The sequence below is a fragment of the Amyelois transitella genome, chromosome 24, assembly GCF_032362555.1.
Source record: "Amyelois transitella isolate CPQ chromosome 24, ilAmyTran1.1, whole genome shotgun sequence".
NCBI classification, from domain to species: domain Eukaryota; kingdom Metazoa; phylum Arthropoda; class Insecta; order Lepidoptera; family Pyralidae; genus Amyelois; species Amyelois transitella.
The window spans coordinates 2,395,968-2,415,936 of record NC_083527.1 but is presented as its reverse complement, the minus strand read 5'-3'; the positions used below and the strand labels follow the sequence as shown (position 1 = coordinate 2,415,936).

Genomic DNA, 19,969 nt, shown 5'->3' with positions numbered 1-19,969 from the left:
GACTGCATGGAGCGAGCCCGTAAAGTTGGAATACACAAAGTAATCAAATTTAGGGGCGCCGCAGACGCAACGACTGGATCGCATCTCTTTTCGTTGCTTCGATCCCAATTAATGTTAACAAATATACTTTGAATATTTTAGATTATGTTAACAAATGAAAAGTTGACACAATATTATATCAGATCGAATGGGGATTCTGATACAATAGGGCATTCCTAACCTAGTCAGAATAAAGTCTGAATCTTTTACAAAAGATATTTGTATCACCTGCTGTGGATGTCACATCGCTGATACAGCTATCTCTAGAAACAAGTTGTTGATGACACTGAGAATGAAATATCATATTATCCATTAGCCATTTTATTTAATCTCTATAAGTATGAAGAGTTTGATTTCTATAACTCTATACTTTAGGACCTTTGACAATTTTTAATTTAATTGCAGGAGTAGACAACAGAGTGTGGTGTGGTTCCCGACACCAATATAAAAAAGAATAGGACCACTCCATCTCTTTCCCATGGATGTCGTAAAAGGCGACTAATGGATAGCCTTAGAAACTTGAGATTCTTTTTTTAGGCGATGGGCTAGCAACTTGCCACTCTTTGAATCTCAATTCTATTACGATTATTAAGCCAAAGAGCTGAACGTGGCCTATCAGCCTTTTCAAGATTGTTGGCTCTGTCTACCCCGCAAAGGTTATTATGTCTATAATAACCTTTGCGGGGTGTTTATCGTATATGTATGTATGTATTTTTAGACGACATGTTGAACTGTCTTCATATTTTTGGGAGAATTTCATTCTTAAGGCAACTTGATATAATCACAGACTATTATGCGAGGTTATTCAGAGATAATGCAAAATAGAGGTGAGACATCACCCTGACCAATAAATGATTCCGGTTAATCTTCCGGTAATATAAGGCAAACTACTCTTTATCTAACATAGTTGATTTGATTGCTCATAATATGCAAAAAGAAATTTCATTAGTAAAGGTACACTGCTGTAATCACAGTCTGGGGCTTACCATAAACTTTAAGCCAATTAATGGTATTGGTACTTTTACCAAAAAAGATTGTAATGCGAGCAATTTCAGCATTTAAATATAACATTTAAAATACCTTCTTACATAATGTTAGGGATGTCAAATCAAAACGTATTTGATTCTACAGTAGGCATGTAGATTTATTGGCAAGTAAATTTTATCTTTCTATACTCGTGTACGTGTAAGTAGGTAGGTGGTGGTGGTATAACAGTAAATTTTAACCACGTTTATAAATCTCGACGACGCGGCACTGGGGGTGCAGAAATCTCTAGGCGGTTGATGCGGCACGCACTCCTACGTAGGTATCCATATTTAGTACGTTCGCGTTCGCTCAGTTTATCACACTTCAAAGAGCAGGCACGAGGCGCCTGTAACCACGTCTCCCTAGCGATACCCCTGTAACTAGGAAGCCGCTTTGTGAAATTCACGATGCTTTTCGATGTGGGGTCTACGGTGTTCGGTTTTTCGAGGTCGCCCGTTTCCCCCCTTTTCATAATGCGAGTATCTACGACTACGCGCCTCCTTTGCGTTGATGTGAGCCTAGTACTTAGACGCGGTAACGACGCGGTTTGTGCACCTAGTTCACTCGAACGTGCAAACGTGGGTGCTTGCTTAATTAATTATTCATTAATTTCAATTGAAGCTTTTTAATGAACCTGCTTCCCTTTGCTGTGTCGAGTTTAAATTAATTTGTTATCTGATTAATAACAATTTTGATAGTTCTCAAAATCGATATTGTTATGCATAATTATCAGTGGCAACAATAAATTTTGGTTCTATTGTTAAATGCAAACCGAGTGCGTTTTCATTATTGAATCTCAAAATTAACAGAGTTTCCTACACTGCTTATATAAGTTTCAGCATGGATTGAGGTTTTTAGATGATTAATAGTTTACGGCTATCTCTGTGATACCCTCACTACTACATATGACGAACTTGACAGGATAATTATGTTTACTATAATTGTAAGTGTAGTTATCGTGAACATTCCTAAAAACGATTCTTTAATTGTTGATGATTCCACAGATATAGAGTAAAAATTTGTAGATAGTGTGGCCATTAAAATATTTTTTTTAACTTTTGTAAACTATACCTATAACTATAATACAAATACCTTAAGTTTGTAAAAGAAGTTGTATTTTTACAAGTGTATTGATTGTTTGTAACTATAGCACCTTTTACTTACTCAACCAATTTTTAACCTACGAAGACGAACATTACCTTATATCCTTAATTAGCGACAGGTCCTGGATAGCATTTATAGATTAAATCTTTCTCATAAAACCCCCTTCCCAACATTTCAAACAGAAACAAAATCCGTTCAACTTTCCGAGATTAGTGCATACATACATACTGAGAAAGAATGGACCTTTAATAATATGTAGTGATAGCGATGTAGCGATAGTGAAGTGATAATAATAAACGTTTGACCTTAACAGAAAAACTCACAAGCAAGAACGGTCAAAAGCCAATAATACAATATTTAAAACTTATTCTTGTTTTTTTTTGTTTTTAATAAAATTAATTTCGTCAATATTTGGAATCATTGTTAAGGGATTTTTCACACCGAGACGAGACGCGACTCGATTTCAAGTCATTAAAATACTCGTATGAGTGCCGCGTAGCGTCTTATCTCATCTTGGTAATTGATAAAAATTGCAAATAAAATTGAAAAGCAAAACCAATAAAAAATGTGAATTGGTACTTAACCTCCTCTATGGGCTGTGAAAAGTTAGGGTCACCATTTTAAAAATTTATATTTTATAGTATGACTGATTACATAAAATCCAAAAATTTATGAAGTGGGTACCTACTGCGTGTTTGCAAAAACAGCCATTAGACTCTCTGGTTTTCAATTATTATTTTTTATAATGATGTAGGGATATTTATTGTACATTTGCTGTTGATCCGAAAGGTACTTAACCTTTACTGTTAGTTTAAGAAGTTTCAATAGATCTTTCAAGAGACTACATCTTTCGATTTGCACGATATCTGCATCCTTCTTTTACTCCAACTACATTCGTCCATCTTTTGAAAACAAGATGAATTTTAACTATTTTTGAACTCAACATACTATAGCTGCATAAAAATTACAATTAAAACATTTCCTTTGTTCAAAATATAATAAAATGAAGCTTATTATTCGTCTGCAATTACCAGGGCCTCCGGAGCGGGAGCGGCCTCGCATTTTCCCATGTAAATGTTTCAGCTATTTTTGTTTAATACCCTGTAATCGTCATTGTACACTGATGACAGGTAGTGCGCGCCTGGTAAATCAATGCTGCTATGTACACAAGTCATCGCTTATGTACACCTGGTATATAACAGGGTTTGGTATGGGTATAGTGGATACGCGTGTACGTAGATAATCTCGTCATAGCACCCGTTATGGTATTACTGTGTGTGGGCGTGATAGGGGTGTTGGGGCGCGAGGGGGTCAGACCCCGCGAGTGCCGAAGGGGGGCGCTGTCCGCTTTAAAAATACTGGGGCGCAAGCGGCGAGCAAAACTACCGAGCCAGCAGAATGCTAAAGGAAGCCGTTTATTTTGAAAGACCGCGAAGACTTTCAGTCCGCCTCTGCGCTCCTGGTACAGACGGGTAAAAAGTTCTAAAAATGGCGAATAAAAAGTGAGCTCTCCGCTATTAGCCGGGAAAAATGTTTTGGTGCTCAGAGCTGAGGAGTACTTGAAATGACCACCAGGCATAAAAGTTCATTTTGATTTTGTTGGAAAAATATTGAGCTTTTTTGTACTTGATTTTAAAAATTAGGTTATTTTAATATTATACTTACACCAGAATAAACATTAATTTATGCTCTATTTTAAAAAACATGTTGACTCATATTTCATTAGGTAAATGATGACAATAATGTTTATCCATTATGGAACAACACTTTTATTCGCATAAGTCATCTGTCAATCAAAAACTTGCAACGGAAAAGAAATAAGTAAAGGTTAACAGAATACCAAGTGGTCATATGCTGCTTATAAGTTACAAAACTCAATCAATACACGTCCCTTCGTGTCCATAATAAAGAAAGCTGGAACAAGGATGTGAAAGCCATTATCGATAATCAGGATAGTAGAATTATCGTACTTTGACGTTCGGAAAGCGTTCCAAATTTATTTTGTTCGTATTTTCATAATTGGGCGCGGGCGGCACAGTGGGTGGTGCCGCGGGCGTCATCGCACCCCTTCGCGTGGGTATTTAATGATTATACGCTGACTGCCACCTGATTGCCGACACTATGCCGAACTGTCGATGACTCCGAGTTATCGATGAAAGATTTATAGAGATTACTTGTCAAAGTACGTTACGTTACGCCTCTGCAGTTATAGTTTTGCAAAGTACTTTACGCTTCCAGCAATATGATTTGATTTTGATATTAGGGAGCGTAATCTTGAGATGATAACAAAACTTAACACATTATTTTTACGTGACTATGTCTGATTTGGAATGCTGTAGCCATAGAAAATCATCGCAATTGAAACACGAAGTTGTAAATTGTAACATTTTCGATAGTCAAAGTTATAGTACATAGTTTGAAAATGTAATTAAAATAGAGTATTTAAGTGAATCTCAATAAAATATTGTATTTGTATTTGTAAAGTATGTACATATGTAAAATACATTTCGTACAATACGTTATTTTTTTAGGAGATCTTCGGTTATTTTAGTTCTTTCTTTTTATCATACATTTATTTGAATTCACTTCGATTGAAATTCCGAAGTTTCGAGTTGTGTCTCAAATGCATTTTTGTAGGCACAACTCGAATCATCAACGCGTGTTGCACACACCCTCATATAAAACATAAAATACAACTATCGATATCGTCAATCGCTACAGCATGATCGCTCGCGGGGTGGCAAGCACTACACGGTAACACGCGGAGTGCCGGGGGAGACGCGAGGGGGGGACACCACAGTACATAGGCCATGTATCAGTACATACCAGGCCCTCAGCATATAGCCGGTGGTGGATTCCCGAAATTTTGCAGTTATTTTGTATCGAAAACTAGGTTATCCACGATTTATTCGCCTATAGGCAGACGGACCGCGGACCCCGCTTTGACAGATCTCGTTTATCATATAGAATTTATTTTGTATAAATATTTGTAGGTAAATAACACAATAAATACTGAAATTTAAAAAAAAAATAAACACAAAACGATCGAGAAAAGTTGACTGATAAATTTCACATTAGAATTTGAACTCATTGTCTTGCTGATTTATTTTTACATTTGTGTCAATTTTAATGTGTATCAATGTTGAAATGGTTTTGTGTTTCTTTAAACTTTTGAATTCCTTTGCCTGTCGCACTCCGTACTATCTAAAACTCAAGATTGCTAGAATGCTGCAAAACGCCCGTTTCAAGTTTAGCGAGCCCCTTAAGTACTTGAAGCGGCTAAGTACCAGGTGCACATACCCAGTTAGGAGTAAGGTGGGGTGACAAGCAAGATATCGACCGTCTTGAGGGCGGTGGCCAAGGACCGCATCTGCTATGCGGACACTAAATATCCGTTGACCCTTCCCGCGTTATGTACTCTTGGTACATATGTCGGTGCTATTGCAATTTAGCTAGTAATTAATTACGCCTCAATGACAGATAACACAAAATAATGACAGCACAGAATTGGCAGTGCGTTGACAAATGACTATGTGCACGTCATTAATTTGAAGTACACGTCACATCAAGTCAGTACAAAATTTTTAGCGGTGAACTTTAACTCTACAGCTATTAAATGCAAGAGTATTTATGTAATTTTTAATTGATGACCTAGTTTCAAATATATAAAATACTTACTATGGTTTGAGAAGTTAAGAGATATTCGTATTTGATTTTCGCCTTATGAAATATCCCGGTATATTCTAGGTTTACGATCTGTTTGGGAAAAAATGCTGAACTCAGCGTTCATAAAAGATAAAAGATGGTTAGAAGCGTATTTATTTAAAACGAATAAAGAGTCAGGGTTTAACTTCGTTTAAATTGAGTTTTTTCTTGTATAGTATGGCAAATCTGTAAGTTACATATTTATAGGCTTTATGAAATAGTGTTAACACACAATGAAATTTGAATATCATATTATGATGAAAAAAGTAAGTTAAAAATTATATACATAAGTATATAATATAAGTATATAATATATACAATATGAAGTACCTAAATTAGTTCTTCCTTCCATTTGATCTATCTTAACACTTACATTAATATTCGTAAAAGTGTTACTTATCTGAGTATTATATATTTTTTAATATAAGATTCAGTCATGCATGCGTTTGGATGCAATTCAACATATCTTTAAATTAAGCGTTATAATGTGGTCCATGGGGATAGCCTAATCAATTATTAGCTAATTACGTTAGGGACCGGAAAATACGTCAGGTGCGGAGTTAGTCACAGTCATGGGCTAGTAAGATACATAATTATATAAATGATTTTTTCCCGGCGCTTAAGAATACTCGTAGAACCTCTCATATTTCCCGTGGATTTTGTAAAAGGCGACTATAGTTATTATAGCACAACATGATGAGACGTGTAAATTGTTTATTTTATTTAACTATGATATCGATATAGGTTTTAAACTAGAAAGAAGTACGGAAGCGAATACTAAGGGAGGAATTCCCGAAAATCTCAACAATAATGGTAAATTGATGTGGTCACATAGGGAGAAAAACTAAAAAACAATATATACGGTACTAATTATACGGATTGAGTTAGCCTCGGAGAGCGTTGGTGGTTGAATGGGTAAGGTGCCCGGTTAAAATGCGTGTGGCACACAAAGCAAAGGTTCGAATCCTACCTCGGCCTTGTACCAATGACTATTTTCGAAGTTATGTACATTAGTTTTGATAGTAACCGATGCTCTTACGGTGAGGGAAAACATCGTGAGGAAACCTATACGTTTCGGCGACTGGATGTGTAGCCATGATCGATCCAATAATAGCGACGACCTTGAATGAAGAAACTTATGAATGTAGATGAAGGGAAATAAAAGTGGAAGAAGAGAAATATAGAAATAGGTATCGTGGCAAGTAGAAAGATGTAGTCTCTGCCTACCGCTTTGGGAAACAGACGTGATTTTATGTATGAATTGGTTTGTAGGTTATGGTAAATAATTTTGTAAAAAAAGAGGACGCCAACAATCGTTATCCTCCTTTTCGAATCGGTTAAATTACTAAAACATCCTAAGTGTTAACAAACACTTTCCTGAAGCCCGCATCAAAATCGGTTTAGCGAAACACGGCATAATCGCGGACAAACATACATATATAAAGGTTAAGCTCAGAATCATTTTTTTTGAAGGCGGTTAAATAACAAATGTTTATGCGTATAAAGTCAAAGCTAGTTATATACTCTGTTTTGCAATAACATTCCGAAAATGTCATCCAATATGTTTAGGTGTCGAATTTCGAGGTTAAATAGTATCGAGCAGTCGACAGAATAATACGAAACAGTCGAGATCCGCAATTTGTAGTTAGAATAGCTTTCATTTACCGTGCGATAAAGCGCGCGTATTAAAGTGACATACAAAAAAACATGTAACTTTATCTAAGTTATTAGGCAATACACCCAGAATTATTAAGATTCTATCCTTTTCGGTACTGACAAACCCGACAGTCTTAAAGGCCACGTTTAGATGGAATGACCATGTATGTATATGTTAGATTTTCCTCAAGGTAAAACCAATAGAATAAGTACTAATAACTTTTGAAAAAAGACAACCGCCTCCAATCTATATACTCCTTTTTTGAAAACTTCTCTAAGTGTAACCAATAATTTCCTGAAAACCACATCAAAATCGGTTAAACGAAAAGTGAGGAAATCGCAGACAAACATGTGTACAGGTCAAACTGAGAACCACCTTTTTTAAGGCGGTTAAAAATCGCACATTTTACATACTACCTTTCAAAAAGAATATAGGTACATATGTATACGCGCGCTCTACTTGTACAAAAGTTTTCTAAGGTTTTGTTACTACAGAAACTCGACTGTAAACATTCCAATTTCGAATAAAGCAATCGAGTTCTTCCCGGCAAAGTTAGTGAATTGATGACGTTTCACATTGAACAGTCCGACCACTTGTTGAATGAAATCTTCGTGTTTTCGTAAGTCGATGGTCCATGGAAAACAGCGCTAATATGCTGCTACGAAAATTTCGTTAAAGATTTTTTTTTTCATAGATTTTTTTTTTCATCCATATTAGTAATTTAGGTTCTTAGTGACCTAGTATTAGTGCGATGATTTATATTGCCCATTACATGAAATTTTTAAGATTAAACTTGACACATTCTTTCGACGGGAAAGTGCTAGATAAGATAAAATCGATTTGGAATCGGCAGATAACTTGCTTTTGCTAAAAGGTTATATTTGACAACAATCAAGCTAAAATATTTATTGTCTTAAAACACATACATTATGTAAGTTGGGAAATGATAGAATAGCCAAATTTTGATTTTCGCGCGAATCACATGAAAACTCACTCTTTTTATAGAATGAAAAGGCTTTATAAAAAGAAAACTTCTCTAAACATTTTAGCGCTCCTATATGTGTTCAAATTTGCATACGGGTGCGTGTATCGCACATTCAACGCTTGGCCAATCTGTCGGGATTCGGGATTTGTCTCTGTTCATACGATGTCAGTCGGTCATTAGAGCCCCCTTTGCCTCCAAATTGATGAAATGTTTTGTTACCTACGTTATGCCTCTCTAGTACTCGATTAGTCCGATTTAGTAATTTATGGGTTTGGTCAATTTTGGCGTTCTATTTCGATGACTTGATTGTATTTTCATTTGGTATAATTAGTTACTAAAACTAATGTCAATACTGGACAAGTAGTTTTTTTTCGCAAGTAATGTCTCCTTTCATATCTTTGACAATATGGAAATCTTAAACAGATTCACGGATTGGGTGACACGCAAAAACTCAATGAACTAATATTACAAAAAAAGTTTTAGAGCTAATTAATTACGTATGAATTTCTTTATTGCGGCCATGGATATGGGTGTATTTTATTGAGTGATTGCACCATTTTTTTAGATATAATCTAAAGTTGAGAGAAAACTGCTGTGATTAATGTATTTTAGTTTTTACATTGCTTGTTTTGTAATTTGATGTCGCTTTCGTTAAAATATTGTGCATCAGCGAAATTGCGTTTTGCGGTCTGTAGATTAATGAACCAAAGTTGTTACATATTCAGCGTTTAATTAACGATAAATATGTGATCGTTTTGTAACAACAATCAGGCCAAATCTTAGTTCATACCTAAGTCACACTCAAATTGAATGTAACTTTAGTATTTTTTTCTTTCTCTAATTTTAGCTTTTGTGGTTGTGATGATAACAATATCATCACAACCACAAAAGCTAAAATTTTACTGTGAAAAATAAAACTTACAACTTTCAGTAGGTACTTTCGAGTTAAAATACCACCTAAACTTGGCAATTCCTGTCGCATTTGGTCGCCACTCTAAACTTCAAGCAAGTTTATTTTAATCCCGTTAGTCGCCCGTCTTATTCGGTTCCTTGCAACCAGAATAACGGGCATGCACCGGGCTGGTACCAGGAGGCTATATACCGTGTGGAGGTTATAGATAGGGCTATATTTAGTGGCTTTCCATTTGAAGCACTATCGATTTGTGTCCGCGGACCGGTGCGTTGACCCGAACAGCATAGCCCGCCCGCCGTTTCGCTAATTTATTAATTATTTATTACTTGCCCGATCATGAATGATGTCCTGGTATGTGCAGCAAGCTGTGTGTTTTCGTAGTGGTTTTAAAATTTCTTGCAAAAAGTCGAAGGCAGAAAAGTAAAGCAAATGCTGATTGACGCCCAGGCATGTTCTTAAAATGAAAAAAATGCCTACATAAATTCAATAAATAATTTTGCAATGTAGTGTGTACTTTACACGAATACGCAGCAGAAAAATCCTGTTTTGATATTTATGTTCTAAAAGAAGTTATTATTAAAGTTTTGAAAGAATTTGCTGGGCGTATTTATTCATAAATAAATATATTATACGGGACAAATTACACAAATTGAGCTGGCCTCGAATATATTAACCCGAACCCACACGGACGGCAGAGAGTGACATTTTAAACGAGATATTTTTTTGTTTCAGGACAATTTAACTCCAGAGCCATCAGATATGAATGATGATGACAATTTTTCTAGTGAGTATTAAATTTATATTTATTTTAAGTACATATTGACGTTTAAATTAAAGCCACTTGCATCAAATCAATAATTTCCGTGGTATTTTATGCGAAGAAAAAAGCGAATCCAATGAATGCGTGATGAAGCTGGCATAAAATACTTAAAAATTGGCTGTTTTGAATTAAACTGAATGTGTTCGAAATTCCAAATTTGAAATTGATTGGCGAATGTGATCTGGTGCAGGTCAGGCCTTCGCGAAAGACGCCGAGAAGTTGAAAATGATGTTGCTTGCATGGAATTACCACAGCCAGCCGCAAGGTAAACCCTCATTTGTATGGTTTGTTTTACTACATAATAAAACTCCGAAATAAAATCCCACTGAACCACCTTACTCGGAAAGTAATTTGAAATTACACCCACATTTATTATCCTTACTTTATTTAGATGTTGGACTAGTAATTTCTACGACAAAGCCTGCTCTGGCTATTTTTATTACACGAAGCCATATCGAGAGAGTGCCCGTGTGTACCAGGGTCGCATACGTTTCAAGTACCTCAAATTATTTATAGGCGAAGGCTTGTTCGGGTTGACATTTAGAAGCAGATGCACCGGTCCCTTGCGGGTGCGTTTTGCACACCCTCATCAATTTATACCGCTTTAGTAACTTGGTATGCATGGTAGGCTAAAATTATATGATTACTGTTGCCCATAGGTAGAGTGGGAGACGTTGAAATGTCATCACGGTCTTTGAACACGGTAATAAAAAATATTGATAACCAAAATTACATAACTAAGCGATTACACATTTTAACATTTACTGAGGATGTCACTCAAGTCTACTTTTGTGCAAAAGATAATAAGAAAAAGTTCCCAATTGCTTCTAAGACGTTATTCTGATCTGTTATAAAGCATATGAAATAAGTAATGACTATTATTCATTGATTATTGCTTTACCTATTTCATATTTGAGTTCCAAAACTTGTTTTCGAAATGTCGTCACAAGATATCCTGATAAAATAAAACTAGTAATAATTCATCTCCTGGGTTTTAAAATCATGTATTTCGATGTCAAGATGATCATAAAGTCTTCCATTTTTATGGAAAATTATAAATGCAAACTGGTATAGTATGCATATTGGATCTACCGTCTTGTAGTACATAGGTAATTTTCGTCGATTTGTAGTGTAGTCAAGAAAATTTTATTGAAGACTAGTTTGTCAATGTTTCGAATTATTCACACCCTGACTGGTATTCAAAATGAATATTGCACGATGAGAGTGATGAATTTGGATAAAGATGAAGCATGTAGTGACCGTGGCAAACGAAAATATACAGTTTCTGCTTTTTCTTTCAAAATAAAGGCGTGATCATAATATATGCATGTCTGTAAATTTTGCTCTCGATCTTTTTAAATTGCAAACAAAAGGAAATTCATTGATCTATTGAGTTTGGCATAAAGGCTGAAAACTGGTACGATGTCTAATAGGAAACATTAGGGTGCCATTCCACAACGCGTATCTACGCTGGCACATACCGAAATAAACCAGATTACATTCGAAAAGAACGAAGCGTTGCGACTGTTTAATTTTGCACAATTTCGCTTCTGTTGAATGGAATTTTACGAGGGAACATAATAAAAAAACAATTTCCACAAAGCTCTTCTAAAATTATGATTTCCTGGTTGGTATCCGCAGGCCGCAACGGTGACATAACAGAGAGCGGGGCAGACAGTATGGCTGACCTTTGGGCCTCATACCACAGTGCCCTGGGTCTTGGCAGCAAGCCCCCTAAGCCACCCACGCCATTGGCCACTGGCCACTCGGTGAGTTTTAAGGTTGCGCAGCGTTTCATAAATTGTTTTTTAAAAATGGCTCACTTGCGTAGGTTTGAGGATTTGCATTACCAAAATTAAAAAGAATATTGAGTCTACCAGGCGCAGCTCTTATTTGTCACATTATAAACCAAAACTATTTCAATAAAAATAGTATTTTCATTGCTTGTATGACAAAAATGCCTGTAGTAGATATTTAGGAAATAGAAGTTTAGATTCTACGCACATACATCGTTAGATAGCTACTTATCTAATATTGAAATACGCAAAATACTACTATTTGGTTAATTTTTTTTTAATAATTACTTTCAAAGATGTTTCTTAATGTAGTAATCAAACATACCGTAATACCTCAATTTGATAAGATCAACAATGGTCACTTTCAGAGTCCTATTCACATTGGATCGGCGACGCCTGTGGAGCCAGCTTCGACACATGATGAAACTTCTTCATCTGATAGGACGAAGGATGATGATGACGGTGGCGCTTCTGATGACGATAGCGATGATAGGGTGGATCCGCAACATCATGATCCGGAGAGGCTTAAGGCTTTTAATGTAAGTATAAGTAATAACACTACTACTACTAATCATAATGTATGCATTGCACTATTAACATTTTACAACTACTCCTGGATTACTTCTGATATTATTAGGTCTTGCATTCATGTGATGAGAAGAAAAAAAAATTACAAATATTTTAAGCTTTTCGGTTATATCAGTTAATGTTTAAGATTTTTCAAAACTTTGACGGCATAGTATACGAATTTAGATAAAATTAATAAGCGTGAAAATACATATATTAATAAGAATAAATATTATAATTTTAGATGTTCGTGCGTCTATTCGTGGACGAGAATTTAGACAGAATAGTTCCTATTTCGAAGCAGCCTAAAGAAAAGATACAGGCGATCATAGATTCCTGTACAAGGCAGTTCCCAGAATTCGCTGAGCGGGCCAGAAAGAGGATTAGGACATATTTGAAGAGCTGCAGAAGGAATAAGAAAGTGCGTGGGGACGGTCCCACCACTGGGAACGGCGGGAGTACGTCGGGATCAGGCAACGCTTGGGATTCAGCGGTGAGGGTCCGATCTATTTTATGTACATATATGTGTTTTAGATTCTGAATTGTTAAATCAATAATGAATTCAATTGAATCATTTATATTCCTACATTGATAGGGAATGTATCTAAAAATTTACTCGGAAACAGAAATTCTATCTTCTTCGTTCTCCTGGCGTTAATATCTGTTACGTCCTCACCTATTTGGAGATGAGCTCGGGGTTCGCCTTATGACCATGATCCTGGATTGGATAATTCAGATTTTACACGATGCAAATCTCGTTTGACTTCTGCAACCTTCATGGTTAAATCAAAGTTAGAGCTGCACTAGAAGAATGTGTTTTCTTAGTCGCCTTTTACATCCATGGGAAAGACTTGGAGTTGCCCTATTGCCATCGATTGAGATCGATTTGTCGTAGGTAAAAGTGCCAAGAATGACACGGCACAGATTAACTCCGACAAATCGATCCCATTAAAAATACATCGAGCTCAATCCCACCATCACGTACCACCCATGGCTCTATCAACCTGCCGGTTATACGAGCCGACGAAACGAAGAAAGAAGAAGAGAAGAGACGAAGGTGCTTCTCTCAACAGACAGATACATTGCCCCTAGTTTACACCACCACACATACCACCTTACTCTGAATGACACTAGAAAAATTACCACGACCAAATCGGTCTCCTAAAATAGACATCGAGCAAGAAACATAACCAGTTCCGCCACGACAGGTGCGGCCGACGCCGGCGCACCTCACATCGGTGCAAGCGGAACACATACTGGCGCAGGCCTGCGAGAACGAGAGCTTGAACGCTAAGCGCATGCGACTCGGATTGGATCCTGTCAGCCAACCGATGCCGACTGTGCCAACGCCTATGGTAAGGAAAATAATTTTATCTAAATAGTTAAATATTATCTGTACGCTACACTATACAAAGCTCATGATTTATAGTTATAAAAATCATACTTAAAGTTCAAAACACTTTTATTCTGGTGGAGTAACCTCTGATATTATCTGAAACAATATAATTTGATCAATTATGATTTTATTATTCTGTGTGCAGATAGATGGTTAGTTATCTTCTAATGTTCAGTATGGATCCTAAAAGCACATGTGAGGCTATGTTCTCTTTTAAGAATTTAATTAATAAATGAATTCTTAATTAAAGAAATAGGATAAACTATCATTATTATTATATTTATGCTTCCTTTATAAGGGTAGACAGAGACATCTTTCCACTTACCACGATTCCTGCATGCTTATTTTGCTTCTCAACATTACCACCGTAATCTCCATCAAGAGTTAAAATAACGAACTAAACCAAGTTAAATAAAAACACTTAATAATTGTTACCATTACGACGCATTTAGCTAATTTGATACCATTTGTTCCTCAGTCAATAGACACAACAGCTACTTCAGCCGTGGCCTCATCATTCCTAAGCCTATACAGCGGAGCTATCAGCAGCCCGGCTTCAACCCAAACTACATCATGCACCACTTCTTTGCCCACTGCTGGGCACAGCAAAGCAGCGGCTGATACAACAAGGCCGTCAGCGAGCCCCACTATGGAGAATCCGCTGTTGAACAATAACAGTTTGAAGATTGATAATGCTAACGGAAATGCTGGGAGCAAAACTGCTAGGTAAGGTTTTTTACCTTGTGGATCTTTTTTTCTAGAAACTTATTTGTAATTGTAAGGCAACCTGGAAAAAAAATCACTTGGAAGTCCACCAGCACGGGAAAAATTACCTTGATTATTATCGTACCCCTCCACCTCCTTCTAATTGGTGTAATTAGAAAGGGAGAGAAGGGAGAAGAACAGAAAAATTATGCTTTATTATTACGTTCTGAACTATATTACTTTAAATAAGTAAATAAAGAATAATAATATTTACAATTTATTACTTCATGTCTTATTTTATTATTTTTAATAAATCAATTCAAAGGAATTGAAACTACATTACAATATTTTTGTTTTTAATTACGATTTTACTAATTTAAACAAAATTAATAAATATATTAATATCTGTCTTTGGTACCTTGCCACGCAGCAATGTTTTGGATTTTAATTTCATTAAACTTATATATAAAATTCTCGTGTTACAATGTTCGTTCCCGTACTCCACCGAAACGCCTTGACCGATTCTCATGAAATTTTGTAAGCATGCGAGTCTGAGAATCGGCCAACATCTATTTTTCATACCCACAAAATGCAAAACAACGTATTATAATTCAGTTTTAGTTGTTACATACATACATACATATCGTCACGTCTATTTCCCTTGCGGGGTAGACAGAGCCAACAATCTTGAAAAGACTGAATGGCCACGTTCAGCTATTTGGCTTAATGATAGAATTGAGATTCAAATAGTGACAGGTTGCTAGCCCATCGCCTTAAAAAGGATCCCAAGTTTTAGTTGTTAGTTGTAATTTATAATATTACTTAATTTCCACATTATTTTTCTAGCCCTGCTTCATCGCCAGCTCCTCTGTTTCGGCCATCGTTCCCAAACACATTCGGTACACCTCAGACATTTGGAAGGCCAACGTGAGTTTTTGGAGAGCCAATTCATAATGTTATAGGAAACTAGCTAAGTTATAAAACTTATGGCAACATCTATAGTATAAGAATCTATGCCTTTATTATAAGGATTTTTTTTATTTATACACTCATATATTGTAAGAAAAAGATTGTGTTTCTTAAATTGTTGATTTACAAATAACGAATACTCCTTTTGGCGTTGATGTGTTAAACTTAAAACTTAAGTAAGTTTCCAAAATTATTTCGTTTGGTAGTAGTCTCCGCTGTGGTTCATTTATATTCTTATAATAGTTCGATAATGAATTCCTAATAAATTCTTTCTTCTTCCAGATCAAGCTCGAATCCGGCTTCTTCGGCACTTTCAAGCAGTGCGTTACTCTCAACGCTCTCTGCTTTACCACCTACAGGTTAGTGGTTATTACTTATGTTATAATAGTGTCAGGTTATAAGGGATATAGACGTGACCATATGTATGTATGTATGTATGTGTCAGGTTTTGAATAGGACCACTTGACCATCTGTTTATGTCATAATTTGAATTTATTTAAAAATATTTGTACCTCTTCGCTATTTGAATCAAATTTCACACACATACACGTGATACACACACAATTAGGAACAACATACTAAGATATATATCATTCCAAAAAAAAGTACAGTATGTATGAGATTTGCGGTAATAAATTTTATACATACATACGACATAAACATTTGGGCAAAGTCAGGTGAAGAGTAACAACTCTTACTTGTATATATTTGTGCTGTAAAAATTGCAAGAATCTTGGCATGTGGAAGAAAACCTAGTGTGCCTGAGAGAGGCGTGATTTAGTTAACAATTTCATTATCGAGAATTTGCATTTGTTCCACAGGTGTAAACGCAGCTATGGCGGCGTACCAAAGTGCTCTGTTGTCGGCTATGGCGGCTCACACACACACCTTCCCGACTGGCTTATCAGGTATGTTGAAAGTTTATAAATTGTGTTAAGTATGTTGGTTGTTTTGGATTTTAAGACAAATTAATTTCTGCCTTTATTTTCAAATAAAATTAAAACACATTATCGTGTCCTTGATTGATCTAGTTACCCTTAAGCATTCGACCTTTATTTGTATATTATTTGTGTTCTTATTCTAAAAGTAACCATCTCAACTTATAATCTTTCAGCTCCCACAGATCTGTCGCTAAAGAACACGTCGACACCTGCTCAACTCCACTCTACCCCCGCCACGTCGAGTTTACCCGCCGCGCCATCTTCTCAAACCAAACCCTCTCTTCTCTCTCACAAACTTTCGGGAGCAGAAGTGGGCGCTGTGAGGCAACTCATCACCGGATACCGTGAATCAGCCGCTTTCCTCCTCCGCTCAGCAGACGAATTAGAAGCACTTCTCTTGAACCAAGCCTAGGATTTACCCAAATTGTCCTTATCAGACATTTTCGGATTTAAATTCGGATATTTCTAAATTATTCAAAATTAACAACAGTGAGTGATTAGAGCGGGCTACGCAATGCCTCGGACAAAATTACAGTTGCATAATGTTTTCGGATTGAACATTGCGGATTCAGCGGATGGCGGCGGTTTTATTTGCATAGACGATGTTGTGGTTTGTTTAAAATGTTGTTGTGCAAAAATTAAAAATATTTGTCGATTAAGTGTTTGCAAATTGAAAATAGTTTCACTTAATGTTTAACATTTCTTGCTACAAAATAACCTTATATCATCATTGATCTATTTCGCATTAATACAATAGATAGATAGTTCTCAATAGTCCGATATGCGTTTGATGTTTAACTACTACAGTAATAATAGCACTTTCTGTTTTAAATAGTCTTAATACACTACTTATGTAACTATAGCCTTCAAAAGGTGTGTTTTATGACTTTTGGGGTAATAAATAAGGATAAACAAAGGAACCTTGATTCTGATTCGAGACTTGGTAATTCTGCTCCTAAATGTTAAAAGTATGGTGCTTGTTTATGCATTAGCAGTATTACCAAATCATCGAACTTATTTCTTGTCCACGCCATATACTATAAAGTATCGTAGTAGAACGAGTCGTTTCTCTCGTATGTCCAATATAGTATATTTCGGCAATCGTACAAAGCTGCCATAATATTGTAAAAATACGTGTTGCCATTCAAAATTCGTTGAAAGAGTACAAAATTATTTTTGTGTACAATTAGAATAAGCGAAAAAATCAGGGAGTTTTTAGTGTATAAGTTAAAAATTCAATTTCTTGCCTGGTGCGACTTTAGATTAGTGATATAATAAACATTGCTTGATGGGGAAGGCAGAGTGTAGGTTTATCTTCGTTTTAAAAATTTTGGTGGAGAAATACACTATTCTTTAAGAGATACGATGTGACACAGTCTAACTAGATTCTAAAGTGGCATTTTAGAGTAAGAGGCACGAATTTATTTGTTGTTTTGTAAAATAATGCTGTAGTAGTACTTATATTAATATATTTCTCATTTACATATATGTACTTATTTTAAAAGACCTATTTCTATGAAGACGAGTGATTATGTTGGATCCGTTCCATTTTTTCTCTAGTAACTTTAATAATTAGTTATACTTTTTTTTTATATTCATATAGAATAATTTCAGCTTTGCTCAGTACAATAAATGTTTCATGTTCGTATGTATATCTATTTGTTACCATAGATTTTATGGCCAAGTACTGTAGGTAGGTTGTAATGTTAGTTACTGCTTATTGTGTACAAATAAGATTCAATTTATTGTGAAAAACATAAACCTTGACATCTATCACGAACTCAAACTTACAGCATTTGTTTCAATATAATCTGTTACATTTTTATTTTTTTCTTGTTAAATGTTAGTTTATTTTTAGTTAAGTGTGTCGGCCAGTGTTAGTCGAGATTTTTCGCAACTACATTAGTTTCATACTAATAAGTTTTTACATACTTACATAAATAGAATAAGTAATTGACATAAACGCTTATTATGTTGCTACTTACTTTTACTGCTCTAAGTAGTTTGATCACTGTAGATGTGCCAGAATTTTGTGTATCCAATGACTTATTGCTTTAAGTTTAATCGACCAATGAGCGGTCACTATTTTAAACGACACGGGTGTTCTACAATGGTCAAAATATTTTTGAGACTTCAATTTAATGTATAATAGTTTGAGAAGTTTGCCAGTTTTTCTCAATAGTATAGCTTACATGCCAGTTTCAATTTTAAATTAAAATTGTAAATTCACTTTTGAATATTAAAATTGCCAAAGAATCGAATTGATTTGTGTATGTATGTGGAATTGCTGATTAAGTATTTATCTTACGGTTAAATTTTTAATTTAGTTTAGCATAGTTTATTTGAGAAGTCATTCCAATATTTTTCTAAAATGTCATCGGTGCGATAGGAAATGATTAGTCGATGTATATGGAACATGTAAAAAGTATGTTTAGAATATTTAAAAAAAGTTGATTAGAATATGAGAAAGTTGATGTTGGGATAACGAGAAAAAAAAACGAAAATGGTGGGAATACGTTGAGAAAATGAATTTGTTAGACATTAAAATATATTATTATTATAGATGTATAAATGGTTTACAATTATTTATTAGTTTGAGAGAAATACAAAAAATTGAGAAAAATACAAAATGGCGATTGTTACTATTAACGATATGAGATTTAGTTATAATTTTGCAATTTCAAAATGTGAGTTTTACAATTTTGAAAAAGAAAATATTAAATATGCTCATATACAGAACGTCGCGTTTCTTTTCATATAATTCCTAATAATAAATTAATTAAAAATTATGATCTGTCTATTGGCGAAGTTTTAAGAGTGCATGACTTCCTTTAGATTTTCATGTAATCAAAAGAATATCACTCACGTGTTATTGTAACAACAATTTAGAGCTGAGTCACGGATTTTTTGTTTTCCCAACCGCTACAAACACCAGGGGAATGATGATCAAATTTCATAGCTTTGTAGCGGGAATGATGTTTCTGACTCGACCGCCAGCAAAATGAAGATCTCTCAAAGAGGCTGGGTTAACAGCTTGAAATACCGCGGCTCAGACGATTTCGTGTCGGAGGTTATACCTGTATATCAAATGCGCAGAAACTTTCCTTGTGCGATTTAGGATATTCGATGTTATTGGTTGGCGCATGTTGGCACGACTTGACTAAATGAAACACATTTTAGTCGCTGAATAATTAATAGTACTAAACGTATATTTTATCATTAACGATCCTACCAACGGGCCACTAGATTTCGTAGGTTATCAAAAAAGGGAAATTAAAATCGATAGCCTCTACCTACCCGAATGAGAAACAGGCGTGATGGTATATATGTAAAATCAAAAAAGGGT

At 35.3% G+C, this 19,969-nt stretch overlaps 1 protein-coding gene across 1 annotated transcript in view; it reads left to right on the top strand.

The window, feature by feature from the left end:
• Positions 1-19,275, top strand: part of LOC106135976 (nucleolar protein 4) — a 134,654-nt gene extending 115,379 nt beyond the window's left edge. Inside the window, exons 5-15 of the mRNA XM_060951163.1 lie at positions 10,162-10,213; positions 10,440-10,514; positions 11,891-12,018; positions 12,414-12,584; positions 12,857-13,105; positions 13,821-13,967; positions 14,487-14,734; positions 15,560-15,640; positions 15,965-16,041; positions 16,504-16,590; positions 16,797-19,275. Coding sequence (XP_060807146.1) covers positions 10,162-10,213; positions 10,440-10,514; positions 11,891-12,018; positions 12,414-12,584; positions 12,857-13,105; positions 13,821-13,967; positions 14,487-14,734; positions 15,560-15,640; positions 15,965-16,041; positions 16,504-16,590; positions 16,797-17,035 — 1,554 coding nt within the window. The 3' untranslated portion in view covers positions 17,036-19,275. The remainder of the gene's footprint in view (positions 1-10,161; positions 10,214-10,439; positions 10,515-11,890; positions 12,019-12,413; positions 12,585-12,856; positions 13,106-13,820; positions 13,968-14,486; positions 14,735-15,559; positions 15,641-15,964; positions 16,042-16,503; positions 16,591-16,796) is intronic.
• The last annotated feature ends 694 nt before the right edge of the window (positions 19,276-19,969 follow it).